This window comes from Aspergillus wentii (genome assembly GCF_001890725.1).
Source record: "Aspergillus wentii DTO 134E9 unplaced genomic scaffold ASPWEscaffold_9, whole genome shotgun sequence".
Taxonomy (NCBI): domain Eukaryota; kingdom Fungi; phylum Ascomycota; class Eurotiomycetes; order Eurotiales; family Aspergillaceae; genus Aspergillus; species Aspergillus wentii.
The window spans coordinates 1,022,478-1,043,529 of NW_024467840.1; the positions used below are offsets into that span (position 1 = coordinate 1,022,478).

Genomic DNA, 21,052 nt, shown 5'->3' on the forward strand with positions numbered 1-21,052 from the left:
ACAGTCATCAACACTTGATTTACTGATTTACAATGTCACCAACGCATGAATAGAGGATTCTATATTTTGTCAGTTTATCTTCTATTTCTGAAACGAGGAATTCAATATTATTCTGATGCTTTGAAAATGAAATGCCACTTATGTCTAGCAACGATTGCTTCACGCATACTCAATCTCCGTTTCCCTGCCATTGCTGTCACTCTATGTCGCATATAAAAGAAGTCTTGCTCTAAACTGCCTTGATTATCTAGATTAATAAGTTGCTACCTAGATATCTAATATACCCCCGGGCCGTCATTCTGAACAACAGCATAAATTGCTGATAAGAATGGCTTCGAGGGTGTGCTTTATCGACCTCTCAATGGCCTATCTGAACAGGGTTGAATAGCACAATTCTGGGCTATCAGGGCTGTCTGATAGGATCATATTGGCCATAACCAGGGCAAATCCACCCGTATTTACTCTGTTACGAGTACTGTGTTGTGAATTCCCTTGCATTCTACATAGTCAACATGAACGCTGGGAATCCTGATCATGTAGCTGTACGTAGGGCAGCTACTAGCCCTATAGCTGTTGAAATGCATGTGGGAGACAATAAATAATGGTTTGCTGATATCATGTCTCTTTTTTCTTTTTTATTATGGTTCAGAAAACGCGCGTGTCTAAACAGGCAAGAAATAATCACCGACAAACCGGTTGGAAGAGAAACACCGGTGGCCCTAACAAACCCAAGTTGAATTAGCGTATGGGGGCCGGAATCGTATACCCGATGAAGCATTTGGTGTCTTGATTCTGAATGAAAGAGATAGGGATGTTGATCAATATTTTGAAGACAAATTAGGTGTCTACCTGATTCTCTCTTTCTTTCTCATTATATTGAATATTTTCTGCTTTACTGTCATCGGGAATGTACATGTCAAGTGCACGTGCGAGGATGTTACACAGTAGTACCTTAGCATGGGCCAAGATCCACTATCATTCTCATGGAGACACTCATCTTGATACAGGAATTATGGGTCTAATAAGGCTGTCTATCTCAAGAATCAATCAAGGTAGCCTGGCTCAGCACGTGGTAGCACGCATGGCTCTAAATGCATCTTGATACAGGGAACAGTCCTTGATCGCATGACAAGAACCCCAATGAAGACACAGAAAGCTTAGCTGTTGGCGACGGAGAAAGCCGATGCTACCAAGATGACTCCACCCGACTAACTACTACAACATGCCCCCTCCAAGAGTGATAGACGTTCATGGAAGTCTTCCATCGTATTCTCTCGTCGCTGTTTTTTGGTTTCTCTTTTTTCTTCCTCTCCTTTTTCTTCTATCGCTCAATTTACGCTCAATTTACTCCTTTGAAAGGAACGAGATAGCATCGCGAGCCTTATCGTACAAATCTGACAGGGTCTCGTGCTCATAATTGCCTATCGTTTCTTTCTCTGGCTCTTTCCCCTCATTTGTTGCGGTTTACACTTCCTCGCCAGCAAGAAAACTTCATGTTAACTTGAAATTTTCCGGATACATCATTATCGCAATGGCTTCCGAATCTGATTCAATCAATTATACCGGGCAACCGTCAGAAAAGAATCCTGTGCCTTCCAAGGAAGTGCCTCTAGATGAGCCTCCAGTGGAGGACACATTCAAGACTCGCTGGGAGCGCAGTTGGCCTACCATTGCTTGTGGTGCTGGTCTTTTCTCCGACGGTTATCTTAATGGCGTATGTCTTACTCTTCCTCTCTCAAGGTGCGATCTGAACTAAATTTAATCTAGGTGATCGGTTCTGTCAACACAATGCTACAAAAGATCTACCCCGACACCTACTCGAATTCCCCTGCCCGCCAAAACGTCTCATCTATTACATTCGCCGGAACCGTTGTCGGTCAGCTTGCATTTGGATATTTGAGTGATCATTGGTCTCGAAAATGGTCTCTGATGATCTCCACTGTCATCCTAATCATCTTTGGTGCCTTGTGCGCGGGTGCTTATGGATACCATGGCAGTCAATACGGCTTGTTCGCAGCGTTGACAGCCTATCGGTTTTTTCTGGGAGTTGGAATCGGAGGCGAGTACCCAGCAGGGTCTGTCGCGGCAGCAGAGAACACCGGAGAACTCAAGGAAGGCCATCGGAATCGCTGGTTCATCCTGTTTACTAATTTTCAAATCGACCTTGCGTATGTCTTCTCGGCCTTCATACCAACAATCTTGGTCTTGATCTTCACTGAGGATCATCTGCGCGCTGCCTGGCGTGTAGCCTTGGGTTTGGGTGTCATCCCACCGCTCAGTTTGTTCTATCTGCGACTGAAATTGGGCGAACCAGAAGAATTCAAGCGTGAGCGTATGCGCAAGTTTCCTTTTTGGTTAATTATCAAGTAAGCTTGGGATTCTCCAAAACATTGTATCTGATAGGCTAACTGGAGCAGGTTCTATTGGAAGCGCCTGGTTAGCACCCCATACCTGACGGGAAACATTCTCGACTAACAGAGTGCAGACCGTTGTTTCGTTAATTTGGTTTATTTACGATTTCTCTTCTTATTCCTTCGGCATATACTCCTCCGAATGGGTGTCAATCATTCTAGGAAACGACACCGCGATGTGGAAGAGCTTTGGCTGGAGTACGGTGGTTTATCTCTTCTATATCCCCGGTTCTTTCGCTGGAGCTTTTGTAAGTGACTGGATCGGTCCTCGGAACACCGTGGCCATTGGTGTCGGGCTCCAAGGTATTATTGGATTCATTATGGCGGGTTGTTATGAATGGCTTGCGACATCCAAGAACGTTGCGGCATTTGTGGTGGTCTATGGGTGAGCACCCTCTACCCAAGCGTGGACTACTTTAGCTGACTTGTGAAAATAGTATCTTCTCAGCCCTTGGTGAGATGGGACCAGGCGATAACATTGGACTCTGCGCGGCAAAGAGCAGCGCCACTGCGATCCGAGGTCAGTATTACGGCATTGCTGCCGCTGCCGGCAAAATAGGCGCATTCGTGGGCACCTATGTGTTTCCAATCATTCAAAAGAATGCCCCAAACAAAATCCGCTATGGCCAGGATCCCTTCTTCGTGTCGAGCTCCCTGTGCATTTTCAGCGCTGCACTGGCCTACTTCCTCCTACCGCAAATTGGACAGGTATGTTGCCAATCTTTATTTCCCTTTTGGAAAGCGGTTGCCGATTGTTGTATAGGACACAATTACGCACGAAGACGAAAAATTCCGTGAATACCTCGAAGCCAATGGATACGATACCGGAACCATGGGCAACAGGGAGCAGATATAGTCGATGTTTCCTGGTACCGATATTTTCCCATATGCTGCCCTTAGCGCCAACCCCTCAGCCATTTCCTATGCGACTGCCGGAGATTATGTGACCAAATGCCCTTTTGCGACACACGTGGTAAGCCCCAGACTACGACAGCGACTTTGAAAGCCATCACCTTGCCCTGATTGTGTCGGTTCCACCATCGAACTGAGACCCCACGCGACCTGAATTCCTTGAAATGCCCGGATGCGAGACAAAATGGTTGTTAGAGGACGTGCGCGCATCGTGCTGATCCCCCCATGATCTGACGCGGGCGTATTGACTGTTCATACATTTGATGATAGCCCTACCTGTTGATGTACTTTAGATACCTCTTGGAATTCCATCAACTTTTTGCTTGCCATCAAAAGATGTCGGACGATCGGAAACCGCTTCTCTCGGGAATACCAGAAACCCTATTTGCAACCTTCCAAACGCAATCAAGCCCCGGATCCAGAAATATAATTTAACTGAGAATTAGTCTTGTCCGTCATTGTTATCGGTGCCAAGGTATAAAGACAACCCAAGAGCGACTTAGTTGAATCATCCGTTTGTTGTTGACACGTAAGTCAGGCTTCAATGTTGCCATCCAGTTGATCCGATGAGCCACAGTCGAAGAGCGCTGGATAGTCGCTGTCGGTTATTGGCATGTAGCAAGGATTGCGGGTGTGGTGCTTGTAAACTTCCATGATCCAGCAAACAGAGTGTCTGAATGCGTCGCGGTGATAAAACTCCAGACTGTCAGAAATATTGCATTCCTAAAATGGTAGATCTGAATATATCCGTTGATGTGATGACATATGAGTTCTTCAGCCAATTTGAAGGAGCATTAAAGCTCGGTTGATCTGAGAAACAGCACGATAATTCCCGCAGTCACATGATGCGAGAGAGTAAGAGTCAAGCACCATGTTCATCGTAATCAACACCGTCATTATCATCAGCATCTCGGCGATTATTATTGGAGAACAAATGGAGTGCAATCATATGGAGCGATTTTCACGGGGAAAAAACCGGGGATGGATGGAGTGCTGAACGTTCATCCCGTCTGCCCACGGATTCAACCGAGGTTGACGGCAGGTGGCCGTGTCGGTGCTTTCGATCGCCGGCCTGTTCAGTTACCGACTCGCATCCTTTCCCCCCATACTACTAATTTCTCCCCATTTCCGTCTTTATCTCCCGCTTCCTTTTTCCTATCGTCGTCCGTGGAGTCGCTCTATCATCCTCTCTTTTGCTATATCCTCGTCTCCTTTCATCCTATTCAGCTGGCCTGCCTCTTGCTTCACCTTGGTCTCGTGGTGACGTTTCCCGTTTCCCCTCATCGTTTCGCGCGGAATCCGACCTCCGGAGCGACTTCTTAATACGACTCATCTCGCCAAGTCATAATAATAAAACACAAAATGGTTGCAGACGCGATTCTCTACCACCCTGCCCTGGCGCACTACTTGCGCTTTGCTGCGACAACGGGTATGTGACCACTTTCCACTATCGGCGAAGAGGAAACAGGGGAACGGCAAACTTTGGCGTTCCTGCTGAACTGTCTCGTCTGTCTGTGTAGAGAAATATCACATCTCTGGGCTCTTCTGCTATACTACAAATTATATCAACGGTTTCTAATAAATCTCCAGTGGGTCGTGACAAGATTCTGCGTACACTCCAATACTTCTCGCGCTTCTACGCCTGGTACCTTTACCGCACCAACCGCCCTCAAGCCGCCATCGAGCCCTTCAACGCAGTCAAGAAGCAGTTCGGAACAACACGAAAGATTCTCCGAATTGGAAAGTTCATTGAACACCTTAAGGCCGCCTCGGTTGCCTTGGAAAACAAGAGCCCCATCGACCCAGTGCTCCGATACCTTGCCGTCGGTCGCCAGCTCGGTTACGCCGGCTATCTCACCCTCGACACCATCGGAGTTGTTGACACCATTGGTGTCAAAAAGCTTGCCTCGGCCAAGCGTTTGCAGGAGTCCGCCTACCGTGCTTGGATGGCCGGTTTGGCCTGCAGTGCAGTCGCTGGTATCTACTCGCTGTGGAGACTGCAAGAGAAGGAGAAGACCATCGACCGCAAGGAGGGTGAGGGAGTTGTTGAGGCTAAGAAGATTGAAAAGTTCGTTCTCCATCAACGTGCATATGTTTTGGAATTGCCATGCTAACTGTTTCACAGGGAACGTTCTGCAGCCCGTATCCAGCTCATTTCGGACCTGTGCGACTTGACCGCGCCCGTCTCTGCACTCGGATACGCCAACCTCGACGACGGAATTGTCGGTATTGGCGGTACAGTCAGCAGTTTGATTGGTCTCTGGTCCCAGTGGCGAAAGACCGCATAAGCGGATGAAACGGGGGTTTTCTTTTCGATTGGGGTTTCACGCAAATTTACGACAACGGACGGGCAATATCTATTTATGCTGATGTGTCTCGTCTGATAATCGGGTCTTGCGGGTTTATATTATATACCGGTTTGGTGCTAGGAAGTGAGATATCGTATGGGATGAGCAAAGAATGGCCGAGAGATGAATATCCACCAGTCCTCAATTCGACAGTTGAGCGCGCAGTTTACTGCTTTTCTTTTTTATGAACACATGTACTCCGTACTTTAGGAATATATCCCTTTCTTTGTTGTTGTACTGTACTACACACTTACTTGATCTGATCTTTGAGCTTCTTAGTCTGGGCTTGTATTTCCAAATGACTCATTCCACTGACAGAACCGGCCAAAAGGGTGCCTTGTACTACTTATAATCTACTGTTACACAATCATCCAGTCCAACCATCCACTAACCGGATTTCATCATAACATGTGAATATCAAGCATGGGGATGTTTCACATGTCTGCAGATGGCCTTGAAATTCAGGCATTTAGGTGCCCAGTATGATCTGCAATCTCCCGATAAACATAGTGATGATCCTGGGGATCAAAACATCACCCCTGATTTTCGCCACGGCTGGGTATGAAGCCTTTCTCTTTGTGGCCAGTATCATCCTGGGAGTTGCCCCTCCATCGATTAATACTGGGTATCATAAATTCAATTGAATCGGAATTGCTGAGCGTGGTTGTTGGAAACAGACCATAATCCAATAAGACGGATCATTCCAGCCACCATTGCTTGCTTTTGTCTGTAATGAGGGGCAGGAGATAAGAAGCCTCATCAGCTCATCCCTTTCTTGATACATCGAGGGGTCTGCAGCTTACTGTTAGACACGTCAACTGGAATTCACAAATACCATCGGCAATGGGCATAACGCCTCCAGTTCTGTTCTTTTCTCCAGACCAGGCGAGGCTCCTTCTTTAATCCCATCCATCTGATACCGTGATCCTCGCAGCCTGCATCAAAGGCCAGACGCGTCGATCAGGGGCAAACTGTGTGTGCCACCAAGCTTTTCCTGTCACAATGTGTCCTGTAAGGGCATCTGTGCCCTGTGGCGGCCCACCTTGGGTATGTGTCTCAATTCGCCTCTGGTACTATTGAGAAATGAGACAAGGGTGGGTAAAGGGATGAAAAATAGATAGATAACGGCTTTGATATTGATGCGATGTCCCGTCAATGGCTTTCTTTCTGGACATTCTTCGCCCCATGTTGTGATTTTTTTTTCGACTGCATCTTTGAGTGAGCAAAAAAAAAAGAAGAGGTTCGACATGAGTCTGTTTCCATCTTTTCTGAGAATTATCTGTCAACCCTGTAAGGCTGGGACTTTACTATTTTGAATTTCGACTCGCTCAATGAGGGTATCCAACGGCTAGTTCGTTTGTCGACCAGTCTCATGGGGCTTGCTGGGTGATCTTTTTTATTTGCGGGTGTCACTAAGACTACTATTTCTGGATTCATTCCCCTTGGATCGTGGGGCAGGATGCTTCACCCACTTCTCGATGTCAGTAGTTTGAATGTTGTCATTTCAGTTTTGGGTGTGTTTTCCCCTCTCACTGGCATTTGAAACTATTCAATGCTGACGTCTCTTCAAGGTCTATATATTCTTCTCTTTGGGTTTATCTCGCTGAAGATAAAACAGAAATGGTACATCGGGGAGGCCTGTACGATGACACTCTTCCTCTGGACTTGAATGATTCTGACGTCTATCAAGTGCCTGCGTTTGTTATAGGGGTTGCACTTGGGCCGGTTGGAACCAAGTTCCTCAGTGTGGATCAATGGGGAGGCGAGGATGATAACAAGAAAAGCGAAATCGCTTATGTATGGGACAGCATGGATATGGCTGAGACTTGAAGCTGACTTGGATAGGGCTTGACGCGTTTGGTGATTGGTATTCAGTTGGTCAAGGTGGGATATGAACTGCCGAAGAGATACTTGAGACAGCGAGTCGTTGAGATGACGATCTGTCTGCTTCCGCTGATGACTATATCGTGGCTTTCGACGTCGGCGTGTATCATGCTGATTGTGCCGAGGATATCCTATGTTGGTCTATCATTCTCACTGATAGACCTTAGCTGCTAATGATTTCGTTGGAATAGCTTGCGTCGCTCATCATCGCCTCCTGTATCACCTGCACGGATCCAATTCTATCGCAAGCGATCGCAAAAGGTCCATTTTCAGATAACTACGTCCGTCGACCTCTTCGTGAATTCATGTCAGCCGAGGCAGGAGGTAACGATGGCTTTGGGTTTCCTTTTCTGTTGCTCGCCGTCTCACTCTTGCGGTATGCCGACACGCCAGCCAACACTGTCAGTATGGAGGAGTTTGATCTCGCAAGGGGGGTTCCTGATTTTCTCGGTGCATCTGATGTCGGAAGATTTGGTGGAGGTGCAAGTCGGGCATTGAAGCACTGGGCTGTTGAGGGTGTTTTCTATATGATTATCATGGGCACTGGATATGGTGCTTTTGTGGGGTTTATTTCCCGGAAGCTTTTTAATCTGGCATCGAGACGGTGGGTTTGCTCTTCTAGATGAGAATGTCTTTCTAATGGTTTCAGGCGATGGATTGATAACGAGTGCTTTCGACTTGTTCCAGTAGCCCTGGGGGTAAGGACACGAGACATGCACTTGATATATTAGCTGACATCCTCTAGCTGTTTATCGTCGGTACCTGTGGCTGCGTTGGTTCTGACGAGACACTTGCCTGCTTCGTCGCAGGCAGCACCTTGAACTGGGACGGGCTATATCACGCCGAAACACAAGCACGACATGACTCGTTCAACTCTACGATTGAAACGCTGATGAACTTTGGGACATTTATATATCTTGGTGCCGTCATGCCATGGGATCAGTTCCACATGCCCGACACTACCGAAATAACAATAACGCGACTGTTTGCGCTTGGGTTTCTGATCCTGGCTTTTCGTCGTATTCCTGCTATTATGCTGGGGTATCGGTTTATGCCCAAGGTTTGCGACACTTGGAGAGAAGCGTTGTTTATGGGGTATTTTGGACCGATTGGTAGGTTATCGTCTGGTTTATATATAATGTGCAGTGTTAATCCTGTCTAGGTGTTGGAGCGATTTCATACGTAGAGTACGCAAGGCGACTCTTTCCAGGCCCGGGGAAGAGTGATCGAGAGATTAACAACTTGACTGCTTCCATGACACCAGGTATGGTTCGACGACAGGGTGCAGCGCACTCACTAACATGATATAGTGGTGTACTGGTTGGTCTTTTTCTCGATTGTCGTGCATGGCCTGTCTGTTCCGATTCTCAACATCCTCTATCGAATCTTCAAGGTCCCTCGGATCTGTGATCATCCAGTAGAGATCATCCTCCTATCCGAAAACGAGCCCTTGCCCAGCAACAGCACCATTGGACCTCAGCGACACTCGGTAATCGTGAATAACCAATTTCCACGAGCGTCCGATGAAGACGAGGAATCAAATTCAACTGATGAAGATAGAACAAATATACTCCACGGCAGCGAAAGCAGAAGTCGAAGCAGAAGCAGCTGCAGTATAGAACAACCACCTACAAAGGAAGCAGCCGTGGACACACGAGAGATGGTCTGATTGATTGACAGTTGGTTGATATTACACTAATTCTGGCAAGTCCTCAACAAGTTGCCTCTATGGTGTAGTTGGTTATCACGTGGGTCTCATAAAATCCTATGACATTTCTGTTAAACAGATTTGACATCCCGAGGTCTCCAGTTCGATCCTGGATGGGGGCAATTTCTTTTTTCTTTTTTAAAAGTTTTTTTTTGGTTGGCAGAGTGGGCCGGTGGGACTGATAGGATATCCGTGATTTATCACTTGGAGGGGTAATCAACAAAAGACAACTCAACTACTTTTTGGATAATGTCCGTCTACGATATGAGCAAATAGATAAATAAAATAAAGTCATATTCTCCTAGTATTGTTCAACTCCCCAACCACCATCCCATCCCATCCCATCTAAACCCAACTCCATCGTAGCACCGTCGTCATGCATCTATCTCGTCTCATCTCATCTTCATCGTCGACATCGTAAACGTAACTATCCCATCGATCGAATCGACTTAAACGGGGCAGGACTATCTCATAATTAGCCTCACGTCACACAATCAAATAAGAGAAGAAAGAAATACCTTTCCGCAAGAACCACAAGTCTTGGTCTCGCCGGGGATCTCAGCGTTGCAGGCGGGGCAGCTCTTGTGAGGAGACATTTTGTTGTTGAAGTAGACTGAGTAGAGCACGTTAGATGGTTTGTGTATATGAAGATGTTTAATACGTACCTGGTTACTTGGATAAAGTAGGCAAGAGAGTTTGATGAAAGCGATGGATGAAGAAAGATGAAGACGATGATAATCAGAAAGAGATGATTTGTTTTTAACCCCGCCGGTGGTGGGCAGCCCCGCTTCTCGGTCAGTCTGACTGGCAAGTGACTGCTGGCAGTGATAGTGACGTGTAGGTGAATTAGATGGGCTAAAATCTAGGTGGTTATTGAATAAGTGATAGTCTGATAAGACTGGGTGTGTGTGATAGAGGAATATGAATATTTATTGTATTGATCTGTTGGACGACTGGTGTTGTAAACGAACCGGGGATAGCATCAGGTACCCGGCAACTTTCCACGCTTCAGTGCTTTAAAAAATGCTGAATTATTTATCGTTAAGAGTGTGTAAATGCTAGGCATTTCATATTGAATTTAGCCGAAAGCTTTAAGCAGTGGATTAAATATAACTGCTCCACCCATAAACCATGACACTTGTGTCTATGACATGGCCGTTTATTGGATACCGAGAACAGTTTTTATATCTATCTGAATATATTGGATATATTTATGTTATTCGCGACACTCGAAAAGTTCATATGATAGTACTACTGTGGTGTCGTGAAATACAAATGAAGCTCCGCCAGCTCGGGATATATATCGATGCACGGAAGATAGGCTACTAACAAACAATATGGACACAACAAGAACCTTTCCACTATAATGCCCATCTAATCAACAGTTGTTTGACGGCTCTTGATAGCTGAAGGTTCCAAATAAACACTTGATAAATATTGATGCTGTATAGTATACTATACCAGTGCAGTATAGGTGAGTCTTCCATCCAGGAAACCATCAACTGTTCTTCCATGGATCAACCATTTGATATACTAATATTTATGCTTTCTGGAGAGTAAGTTTAGTGCTGTCCTCTGGTCTGGCTTCACTAGTCCTACTCGAAATCTTCAATGCTAGTATGCATGTACGAGAGGTCTGAACTGCGAAGCTATCCTGACCAGTGTAATAGAATAAAGATGGCAAGGAGACACAGAAAGATTAGACAAGTAAACAGCCACTATAACTCACTACTAAGACAGAGAATGCATATTTCCTAATTGGGACATAGCCAAGACATCCCCATCAGCAAGATCAGGAACACCAACACCAACACGACGAACCATTGATTTCTGATACAGTAATGCCATTAGATAAAACACCTGGTAGAATGCCTATAATAGAACGACCTATCGAAAAGACAGACAGACAGATCCACCCGCCATCGCGAATCGGATGCATTCAGATGAAGTTCTGTCCGGTGACCGAAAGTAGCAAAGGCTGGGAATTTAAGCAACTCTGGGGTTGGAAAATCCGGGGTAACAACACATGGCTGGATAGTATAAATAATTTAAATATAGATGGTCTAGACGACCTCATTTGATCATTTGATATTTGATATTTTGATATTTTGTTGTCAGTTACTGATCATACCTACAGTTCGTATACTCATAGACAGACACATGACCTATACGACGTCAGGTGTCAAGATGGCCAAGAATGCCCAGAGTCACGATCGGAGATTTCATCTATCTCGAGTACTTCATACTACTGCTGATGTACCCCGCAGCCAAGTAACCCCAGACCACGCGACACCCCGGCTGCGATTCTATCAACTTCATCGGAATATCCAGGTGGTCGACACGAATATGAGTCTCTAAGAAGGCTACAGTCGATATATCAACTTCTATCACCAGTATCCAGGCTGTTCCTATCTTCCCGATGATAGGTAATAGAATCCACCCATCGGAAAGAATCCAGAAGCTGACCCTGCTAGGTCCACCAAATCGGGGAATGTAGGGGACACAAAAAAAACATCGTCAATCCAGGCCCAGGCTGTGTGTTTCGAAAATGTTTCTTGTTCGGGCAGGGCAGGCTAAGTGTGGAGCACACGATGATTTCCCCCAAATCCGGGTGTTTTAGGAAGAGCAAACCTGCTGGATTCGATCTGTGATAGCGACAATCCTCATCATCGTTGGCCTTGTTTCCGGTCGCATATTTGCACCGGGATTGCGATGCACATTATTGAAAATGCCTCATGCGAATGATGAATTTGCTGGTTGCACAGAACCCGATCGATTTTTCGGATGGCATCCGCTTGATTTCTGCCTGATATGCGTGATTTCAGCCCACCGTCTGTAATCTGTGTATTGCAATGTTGACTACATACTGCAGCCTGCTTTACAATCACATTCTCGGATTGAGGCATTTAAGAATAAATAGATCGACTATGTATAGACGAAAATGCTGTGATGGATCATTTTCCAGTCCCCCTGAAATGCCCCCGCTGTTAGCCGCCCAAATGAACATGAATACCTCCATTCTAGACCTAGAGCCCGCTAGTCGCAAGTGCACCGTTCAATTCTCAAACTGAAAATGCAATTGATGAATCCATTTCCCCGACGCCTACGTAATTCCCAGTCATCCTGTCTTTCGATCAGCCGCTAGACCAGCCTAACAAATCCTGGGGTTATCGTTCGACCGTCAGTGGCAACCGTCAGCGGACCAAAGGTGCATTCGGCCATTCAGAAACTTTTTCACTGTTCTTCCACTTGCAGATGATGATGTTTTCCTCCACAGGCGAAAACCAGAAGGGCAAAGCGGCAATATGTTCTGCCCACTTTGCCGATACTGATTGGGCCCGAGTGTCCGTGATCTGTCCCTCGGCTGAGAGTCATTTCGTCATTCATACATTCAATACAATAGCTATACCTTAGAGTTAATGGTTCAATTATTGAGAGGAAAGTAGAAGAAGGTTTATTCTAGCATCATGGACTTGTAGTGAGATCATTCAACGTCATACTGAAGGCATATCATCGCACCCGTGCAAACTATTTCTAGTCACTAATAGTAAAACAGCCCCGTATTCTAACTCGTTCATCTTCTAGCTTCATGCTAAAAAATCACTCATCGATATTCACCAATTCGCGTTCCTTGCTGCCTCTCGGCCAATCATACCGCCTGCAGGTCATCATCGGTCGGGATTCCGATCGGTTCCTCCGTTTCCTCTTCGTGCTGTCTGGGGATTCTCGGGACTTTCCGGGCCTCCATTCTTCCATCTCCAACTGCCTCGTCCATTCCATCTTCGCCCACGGTTACCACCGCCGCCTCCAGCTCCCGTGCTTTGCCCCCGACATCTTCCGTGGAACTGTGGAGAAGCACATGGGATTCTGAAGACGAGATCCTCATTCTTACTCACTTTCGTTGCAATCATGGCCTATGCTAAGAACATTCATATACCCCCAGCTTCCCCCTCGGATTCTGGTCCTTTGCATTCAGATTTCTTCCAACAGCAAGTCGCTAAACAAAGAAACAATAATTATCACTCGACTTCGTTGAAACAACACAATATGGTTGCTACATCTGTTAATCGCACTGCCCTGCACCCTGGTGGTGTCCAGTACGTCTTGTCTTTTCTCTTTGCCTATCTTGAGCCCTTGCTGACCTTCCTCAGGCCGGGTAAGAGCCACACTGAGCTCGAGGAGGAGCTTCACGAGCACGCCCACATCGACTACGACCGAGTCGCCATCATTGCCAACCCCTCTGTTGCTGCCCTCTACGAAGATGCTCTCGTCTACGAGACTGGTACTGCCATCACATCCAGCGGCGCCTTGACCGCATACTCTGGTGCCAAAACTGGTCGCTCTCCCTCCGACAAGCGTGTCGTCAAGGAGGAATCCTCTGAGAACGATGTCTGGTGGGGACCTGTCAACAAGCCCATGACTCCTGATGTACGTTCTTCATATCTTGTTTGCTTTTTCTTTGCGCGGTTTTTTCTACTATATCCCGCAATTTTGCTTTTCCTTCGCCCTTGCAGATGGGCCCACTTTTATCCTTGCATATGCATACAAGATGTCAAGCTTTTCCGGCAGCACAGCTGTGCAACCTGATCAGCTTGTCCTCCCTTGGTCATGCGGTGTATTGAGACATTTTGGTCATCTACATTTGCATTCTCTCCCTTGCTCTCTCTGTGACTGCGAGACTTCGCCCCCGCCTCCCCCCCGTTTATCTATCATCACGTGTCATGACGTTACCACGACATAAGGCTGATTAGCTAACCCTCATCTAGGTCTGGAGAATCAACCGTGAGCGTGCTGTCGACTACCTCAACACCCGTAACCGTATCTACGTTATTGATGGTTTCGCCGGATGGGATGAGAGATACCGTATCAGCGTCCGTGTCGTCTGTGCCCGTGCCTACCATGCCTTGTTCATGCGCAACATGCTTATCCGCCCCTCGCAAGAGGAGCTCAACCACTTCCACCCCGACTATGTCATCTACAACGCTGGTTCGTTCCCTGCCAACCGCTTCACTGAGGGTATGACCTCGGCCACTTCCGTCGCTATCAACTTTGCCGAGAAGGAGATGGTTATCCTGGGTACTGAGTACGCCGGTGAGATGAAGAAGGGTGTCTTCACTGTTCTGTTCTACGAAATGCCCGTCAAGCACAATGTCTTGACTCTCCACTCCTCCGCCAACGAGGGTGAGAACGGCGATGTTACCGTCTTCTTCGGTCTGTCCGGAACCGGTAAGACCACTCTGTCGGCCGACCCCAAGCGTGCCCTGATCGGTGACGACGAGCACTGCTGGACCGACACTGGTGTCTTCAACATTGAGGGTGGCTGCTACGCCAAGTGCATTGGTCTCTCCGCCGAGAAGGAGCCCGATATTTTCAACGCCATCCGCTACGGATCCGTCTTGGAGAACGTTGTCTTCGACCCCATTTCCCGTAACGTCGACTACGACGACTCCACTCTCACCGAGAACACCCGTTGCGCCTACCCCATTGAGTACATCGAGAACGCCAAGATCCCCTGCATCAGCGAAAAGCACCCCCAGAACATCATTCTGCTCACTTGCGACGCTCGTGGTGTCCTTCCTCCTATCTCCAAGCTCACCACCGAGCAGACCATGTTCCACTTCATCTCTGGTTACACCTCCAAGATGGCCGGTACTGAGGACGGTGTGACCGAGCCCCAGGCCACCTTCTCGTCTTGCTTCGCTCAGCCCTTCTTGGCTTTGCACCCCATGCGCTACGCTCGCATGCTGGCTGACAAGATCCAGCAACACAAGGCCAACGCCTGGTTGCTCAACACCGGATGGGTTGGCGCTGGCGCTACCACTGGTGGCAAGCGTTGCCCTCTGAAGTACACTCGTGCCATCTTGGACGCCATCCACAACGGTACCCTGGCCAACGTTGAGTACGAGACCTACGATGTCTTCAACCTGCCCGTGCCCAAGAGCTGCCCCGGTGTTCCCTCTGAGCTCCTGAACCCCAAGAGCAGCTGGACCGCCTCCACCCCCTTCACCAGTGAAGTCAACAAGCTGGCCACCTTGTTCAACGAGAACTTCAAGAAGTACTCTGACGAGGCCACCCCCGAGGTGATTGCGGCCGGTCCCGTTGTCGCATAGAGATGTTGCATGATTGATACCTTTTGTTTTCCTTTTCCTTTTTTCCATTCTTGTTTATATATTTGCATGGCGTGTTTTCTGCTTTGAGTGAAGTGGTTTTGTACCCTAACCATGTGCTTGCACAGGGGCAAGCTAAAAGGGATATATGATACTCATACCTTATACCTCATCCGTTATTTTTTATCAGAATGAACAAAAGTATTTATATAATGAGTCCATGTAAAAGAAAGTCAAAAAGAATGTAGTCAAGATGGAGAAAGAAAGAGCTATCTAGTTATATCAGGATCAGATTGACAACGCATTGTTGAGACAAGTGTTGAACTATTACACGATGAAAACAGGCAGATTGATGAGCCTGATCGATTCTACGGAAAAGAATCCGCGAGAATGATGTCGATAGCAGGAGGAGAGTAGTCCGCCGTCAGCGATAATCGGCAATTTGGTAATTTGTAGTCGCTCGAACATGATGACAGTCGATATAGGTCCGAATAGCGGGTATTGTTTATCTTGCCTATCTCTAACGAGTATGATGATGGATATCATTGGCCAGGATATCAGAACTAACAGGGCATCTAAACCATATAGGCTGTGCTTACTACGCTTACTACGACTGACACGTACGCATAACTGGCATTGCTAGTTGTCAGTTAGTTAAAACGCCGAATTCCGCATTTTTCACTTCCCGCGGTCCATGAACGGGAAGCCCAGTGAAGTTCCGCCTCCACCTCCCGCCCGCCGAGTCCTCGGATGCTTGCCTGGGGAGTTTGATAGGGGGTGTATCATAGTGTCCCGATGTCTGCTTCCGCATTGACGTTGCTTTGCCGTGAGTTGTTCCGCCGGTCTATTCGGGCCTTAGCCGACGGTGTGTATTGTATTGTAGGTGTAGTTGGGTATCCGGTGATTCTTTGTCCGGGTATGGTGGTGTATACTGTTATAGGAGATGGATAGTCCGGCGACATACTTACTGGATGATTATTGATTGATGATGATGATGATGTATACGGAGATCGTCCTGATCAATTACTATGTACCTTTAAACGTGGTGTGAATATATGGCGAGGAATAGTAATGTAGGTGCATGATTGGCTTCGGAGGGAGAGCCGAAAAGACGGATAGAACATTATCCAGGTTGTGTGGGGAATAACCGACCTTATCCTTGTTGACCTGTACTATGTACTGCATTTGATATCGGTCGGATGGAGCATGTATCTCTTCTTCTAGCTGACGTTGACTTTGCTATTCTACTATGATAGAATATGATTGTTTATCATAATTATTATACTGATAATGATAATGATATTGTATGTCGTAGAAATTATATCCGGGGTGTTCCCGGTCGATTCTCGCAGGCCGAAAGAGGATTAGTCCAGTAAGATACGGTGGAGCTGGTATGGTATTGTTACATATCCCCGCTGTCCATGACGTTCATTTGCATCACTCTTGATGATTGTGATGGTAATTATGAGAATAGAATAGACGAGTATATAATGCTGTATATGTATATAGAATAGATGATAAATGATGGATAATATATTATATTACATCAGAGATGGAAAATGGATAGGCTGACCCCGCATGAGCTCATCGTCAAGCTAAGCTCTGATCCTCGTATACAGCTACAGCTGGACTAATCGCAACAGTCATAAAAATCAAGCATACGAAAACTGGAGGTAAAAATCATTTCCCTGTCGCTCTCCTGCTCTCCTGCTTCCTGTCCGTCTCTGTCCGCGTTTCTTTCCTTCCCTCGGTCGTCATTTCTTTTCTGCTGTCATTTCTGCCATGGTTATTCTGTCGGTTGCTTGTTCGGGTTTTTCTCCCTTGAACCGATAGGATTATAACTACTGGTGTAATCCTCCATTTCTCCATCTGGTTCGTTTCGTGTTTGAATATCTCAGCTTGTATCTTCTGCTTCTGCTTCTGCTTCCTCCCCCGCAGACATCATCTGACTTCCCGTCTTGTGAACCAGGATTGCCTTTCTCCAGGGCACTCTCTCCATTGGGTTAAACGGACTGACACTTCATCTTCCCCTCTTCTTCTTCTCCGCTTCAGTTCTGTCGTCGGTTATATCTCTTCGTTGCTCCTCTTTGTCGTGTCTATATACGTTTGTCTTGGTAAGTCTCGTCTACGTTGCAGATAGCTTTGCAGCTAACATCTCGGCATAGTTTAGTTCACTACCACGGTTAGTAGATGGTTACTCTCACATTTCTATGTCGCCACAATATACTGACAGCCCAGATCTGGTGTGAATCCTGCTTCTTAATCATGGCCTCCAACACCGTCAAGGAAGCCCCCGTCCAAACTCCCGTCCAGGCCCCCGCCGACTTCTTACACAATCCCTACACCCGTGCTGCTCTTCCTTTTGTCAATGGCGGTCTCGCAGGTATGACCGCCACCGCGGTCATCCAGCCCATCGACATGATCAAGGTGCGCCTGCAATTGGCTGGTGAGGGTGTCCGTACCGGCCCCAAGCCCTCCGCCATTGGCGTCGCTCGCAATATCATTGCCTCCGGAAAGGTTCTCGATCTCTACACTGGTCTGTCAGCTGGTCTTTTGCGCCAGGCGGTCTACACTACTTCTCGTTTGGGTTTCTTTGAGACCTTTAGCAAGACACTTAACAAGAATGCCGAAGCTTCGGGTAGAGGTGTCACTTTTGCTGAACGTGCCGGGGCGGGTCTCGCCGCCGGTGGTATCGCTGCTGTGATCGGTAACCCGGCCGATTTGGCTCTCATCCGTATGCAGGCCGATGGTCTCAAGAAGCCCGAGGCACGCGCCAACTACACTTCCGTTATTGATGCGTTGGGACGTATTTCCAAGACAGAGGGAATCGGTGCCCTGTGGGCTGGTGCTTTCCCCACTGTTGTGCGTGCCATGGCCCTCAACGTCGGGCAGTTGGCTTTCTTTGCCGAATCCAAGGCTCAGCTCAAGGCCCGGACGAGCTTGTCGACCCAGAACCAGACCTTTGCTGCCTCTGCCATTGCCGGTTTCTTTGCTAGTTTCCTGTCTCTGCCTTTTGACTTTGTCAAGACGCGTTTGCAGAAGCAACAGAAAGACCCCAAGACCGGCCAGCTTCCGTACAAGGGATTGTTTGACTGCGCTCGCAAGGTCGCGCGCGAGGAAGGATGGTTGAGATTTTACCGCGGATTCGGCACTTACTATGTGCGGATCGCTCCTCATGCGTTAGTTGCCCCCACTCCTATCGCTGGTGCTTATCGCTAACCCCACTGATCCACTTAGAATGGTGACGCTTATCGTGGCCGACTACCTCAACATCCTCACCAAATAAACAGTTGATATCAACAACCCGTCTATATTTATAATGGCGGGATGATCGTCGAGCAAATTTATCTGTGCTTCGGATTGTCAGTAATGTCGTGCTGATTTGGCTGCGTTTGCCGTACACCGACAGTTTTACCTTATCATCTGGGAAATGCGGCGTCCAGGAATACCATGTCGTGTCTGCATCATAGATCGCATGAGAGCCTGTCTTTTTTTCTTGTTGAAATTTGGCAAGTACCAGTCTGGTGGAATGGCAGATCAGAAGATCTGCCGAAAAAAGCAAAAACATTGCCAGGGCCGTTTCAGCCGCGAGTTTTATTCTGCCTACAGGCGAATACCCATGTTGTCTCCTTTTGATGTCGATGTGACCTAAACATGGGTAGTCGACTTGGAGTTATACCTTTGTATTTTGATGTTTTGTTCCCGCTTCCTTTGGGATCCTGACAGCGTTCATTCAGCAGTGTGCCTGTTTTATTTCCTTGGTTTATTGTATAGTCATATTTCATATACCCATGACGAGCAGACTTGACAACCACAGAGATGGTTGTAGCTTGATGTTAGGGTATAGGTTAATCAGAATGAAACCATGATTTTTTTTTCCAACACCCAAGATCGTAATAAAATACAGGGATATCACATTAACTATTTAATGTACTGTTAAAATGTGAACCAGACTAGTCTTCATCATCATCCATCATATCTGGAGCCGTACTCAGACCACGAGAAATGGCCCTTTCCTGCTTGATGCGGATTTGCTGCTGGGAAGATTGAGCACGCTCAGTACCCGAATCTCCATCAACATCCATATCATCGGCATCCTCCTCCTCCTCCTCCTCATCATCACTAGCGACAGTAATCCCACTCTTCCGACTACCCTTGGTCCGCCTAGGCCGATCCTGACTCCCATCCTCATCGTCATCCTCCTCCTCCTCCTGCCGCTCAGCAGCCTCCGCCCTGCGCACCCGTCTCAACAAAACAGGATCACCCCGCAAATCCTCCGCCGTCAACACCACCGAACAAACCGGACACTTGACCGTCTTCACCCGCCGATTCCTGCCTCCCGCCGGGTCAGGGATGGTGCTGGGGCTTTGGGCGATCATGCCGAAGATGGCCTCGCGCTCGAAACTGTGCGGACATTTCGTGCTCGTTACGGGGTCGCGGTAGTTGAGGAGGGTGAGGGGGCATTTTAGCGAGATGCGTTCGCGTTCGATGGCGATTTCGTCCGAGTCGGCGGGGGAGGGGTCGCGTCTTGTGCGGCGGTTGGGGCGGTTAGAGGTGGTGGTGGTGGATGAGGTGGAGGTTGGGTCTTCCATGTGGTTGAACCAGGTTGAGGCGTGAGGGAGGGGAGGGATGTCTTCGCCTGGATGTTTGGCGTCGTGGACGATGCGGTAGAAGCCTATGTAGGAGTTGTGGGTGGAGTATCTACTTTCGTTAGTCTTGTGTATGTATAAGTATGTTTGTGGGTGAGTGGGTGTATACCGTTGCGTAAGTGACAGATTCTCCCAATTAGCAAAATCATCCTTCAATTTCTCATCCAGCCTCCGACTCGGTGCGATTTCCCTAGCTCTCGCCTCGCGCTCCGGTGTAGCTTCGTAATCCTCATCTTCTTCTTCTTCATCATCATCCTCTTCCCCATCTTCATTAACCCTCCTCATCCCCCGCCGTCTCCTCTGCGAAGGCCGATTCCCACTAACACTCGCCTGCTCAGCCTCCCGCCCCAATTCCACAAGCACCCCCGTCAACCCATCAACCTTAACCTCAGCATCGACAATCCCCCTCATCTTCTCCTCCAGCAAAGCCGTAACATCCTTAACCTTTCCCTCGGTCCGCGTTAACCGCGCCAGTTCCTCGTTCGCATTATCCGGTGCAACGGTGGGACTGCGACTATCTCCCTCTCCGTGGTTCTCGTGGTCGTTTTCGCGGGCCCGCTTCTTTCGTTTTTCTTTCTCGTATCGTCCCCGTGCTTCGGTGAGTCGTTCGTTGACTTCGCCGGCTGAGTCGGTTAGTTTCTCCCCCGCGTGCTGGAGGTGTGTCTTTAGGTGACGGAGGGAGTTGGTCTGTAAGAGGGCCGCGAGGGCTTGTTGGCCGGTTGTGTTTAGGGGTGCGATGGGTGGTTCGTAGGCTGGTTGGATTGGGGGTTGGTCGGTGTGTTGGCGGTGTCGGTCTCGTCGTTCGCTTGGGGGTGGGCGATGGCGGTGGGAGGAGGAGGGTGTTGAGAGCATTTTTCTTCGCCGACTCTCTCTGTTTTGCTTTTCTGTACGGACTGGGTTGAATTGATTTCTGGTGGAGGAGAGGATGTTTTTTGATAAGAAGATGCGATAATCGGTTCCCACGCGACGCGCGAAGGGCTAGTCCGTTTTGGGTTACATGTATCTATTTGTGCCTTATTATTCAGGCATAAGG

General features: G+C 47.8%; 7 protein-coding genes and 1 non-coding gene across 8 annotated transcripts; 7 read left to right on the top strand and 1 right to left on the bottom strand.

Moving 5' to 3' along the window:
* Nucleotides 1-1,531: 1,531 nt before the first annotated feature.
* Nucleotides 1,532-3,267, top strand: ASPWEDRAFT_121569 (putative MFS phospholipid transporter (Git1); the record flags this gene model as incomplete). The annotated part of the gene is made up of 6 exons (XM_040829092.1): nt 1,532-1,714; nt 1,768-2,366; nt 2,418-2,436; nt 2,486-2,796; nt 2,849-3,119; nt 3,175-3,267. The coding sequence occupies 6 exons, from the start codon at nt 1,532-1,534 to the stop codon at nt 3,265-3,267; spliced, it is 1,476 nt and encodes a 491-aa protein (XP_040684150.1).
* Nucleotides 3,268-4,685: 1,418 nt separating this feature from the next.
* Nucleotides 4,686-5,611, top strand: ASPWEDRAFT_55054 (PEX11 family protein; the record flags this gene model as incomplete). The annotated part of the gene is made up of 3 exons (XM_040838145.1): nt 4,686-4,752; nt 4,914-5,391; nt 5,449-5,611. The coding sequence occupies 3 exons, from the start codon at nt 4,686-4,688 to the stop codon at nt 5,609-5,611; spliced, it is 708 nt and encodes a 235-aa protein (XP_040684151.1).
* A 1,247-nt stretch (nt 5,612-6,858) lies between these two features.
* Nucleotides 6,859-9,587, top strand: ASPWEDRAFT_46076 (putative plasma membrane antiporter). Its single transcript, XM_040836686.1, has 9 exons — nt 6,859-7,185; nt 7,243-7,311; nt 7,362-7,468; nt 7,517-7,690; nt 7,747-8,159; nt 8,205-8,253; nt 8,301-8,667; nt 8,718-8,819; nt 8,866-9,587. Exons 1-9 carry the CDS (start codon nt 7,131-7,133, stop codon nt 9,222-9,224), a joined length of 1,695 nt encoding a protein of 564 aa, XP_040684152.1. The 5' UTR covers nt 6,859-7,130; the 3' UTR covers nt 9,225-9,587.
* ASPWEDRAFT_t199 lies at nt 9,278-9,385 on the top strand. Its single transcript has one exon. It is a non-coding gene; the product is annotated as a tRNA-Met (tRNA).
* A 1,783-nt stretch (nt 9,588-11,370) lies between the features above and the next one.
* On the top strand, nt 11,371-11,790 carry ASPWEDRAFT_46078 (uncharacterized protein). The gene has a single exon (XM_040836687.1). It carries the CDS (start codon nt 11,424-11,426, stop codon nt 11,619-11,621), a length of 198 nt encoding a protein of 65 aa, XP_040684153.1. The 5' UTR covers nt 11,371-11,423; the 3' UTR covers nt 11,622-11,790.
* Nucleotides 11,791-13,310: 1,520 nt separating this feature from the next.
* On the top strand, nt 13,311-15,373 carry acuF (phosphoenolpyruvate carboxykinase PCK1; the record flags this gene model as incomplete). Its single annotated transcript, XM_040833697.1, has 3 exons — nt 13,311-13,360; nt 13,415-13,691; nt 14,030-15,373. The coding sequence occupies 3 exons, from the start codon at nt 13,311-13,313 to the stop codon at nt 15,371-15,373; spliced, it is 1,671 nt and encodes a 556-aa protein (XP_040684154.1).
* A 2,262-nt stretch (nt 15,374-17,635) lies between these two features.
* Nucleotides 17,636-18,656, top strand: ASPWEDRAFT_55057 (putative mitochondrial dicarboxylate carrier protein; the record flags this gene model as incomplete). The annotated part of the gene is made up of 2 exons (XM_040838146.1): nt 17,636-18,549; nt 18,608-18,656. The coding sequence occupies 2 exons, from the start codon at nt 17,636-17,638 to the stop codon at nt 18,654-18,656; spliced, it is 963 nt and encodes a 320-aa protein (XP_040684155.1).
* A 596-nt stretch (nt 18,657-19,252) lies between these two features.
* ASPWEDRAFT_46083 (SUMO ligase MMS21) lies at nt 19,253-20,988 on the bottom strand. Its single transcript, XM_040836689.1, has 2 exons — nt 20,129-20,988; nt 19,253-20,071 (listed from the first exon to the last, which is right to left on the bottom strand). The coding sequence occupies exons 1-2, from the start codon at nt 20,869-20,871 to the stop codon at nt 19,324-19,326; spliced, it is 1,491 nt and encodes a 496-aa protein (XP_040684156.1). The 5' UTR covers nt 20,872-20,988; the 3' UTR covers nt 19,253-19,323.
* Nucleotides 20,989-21,052: the final 64 nt, after the last annotated feature.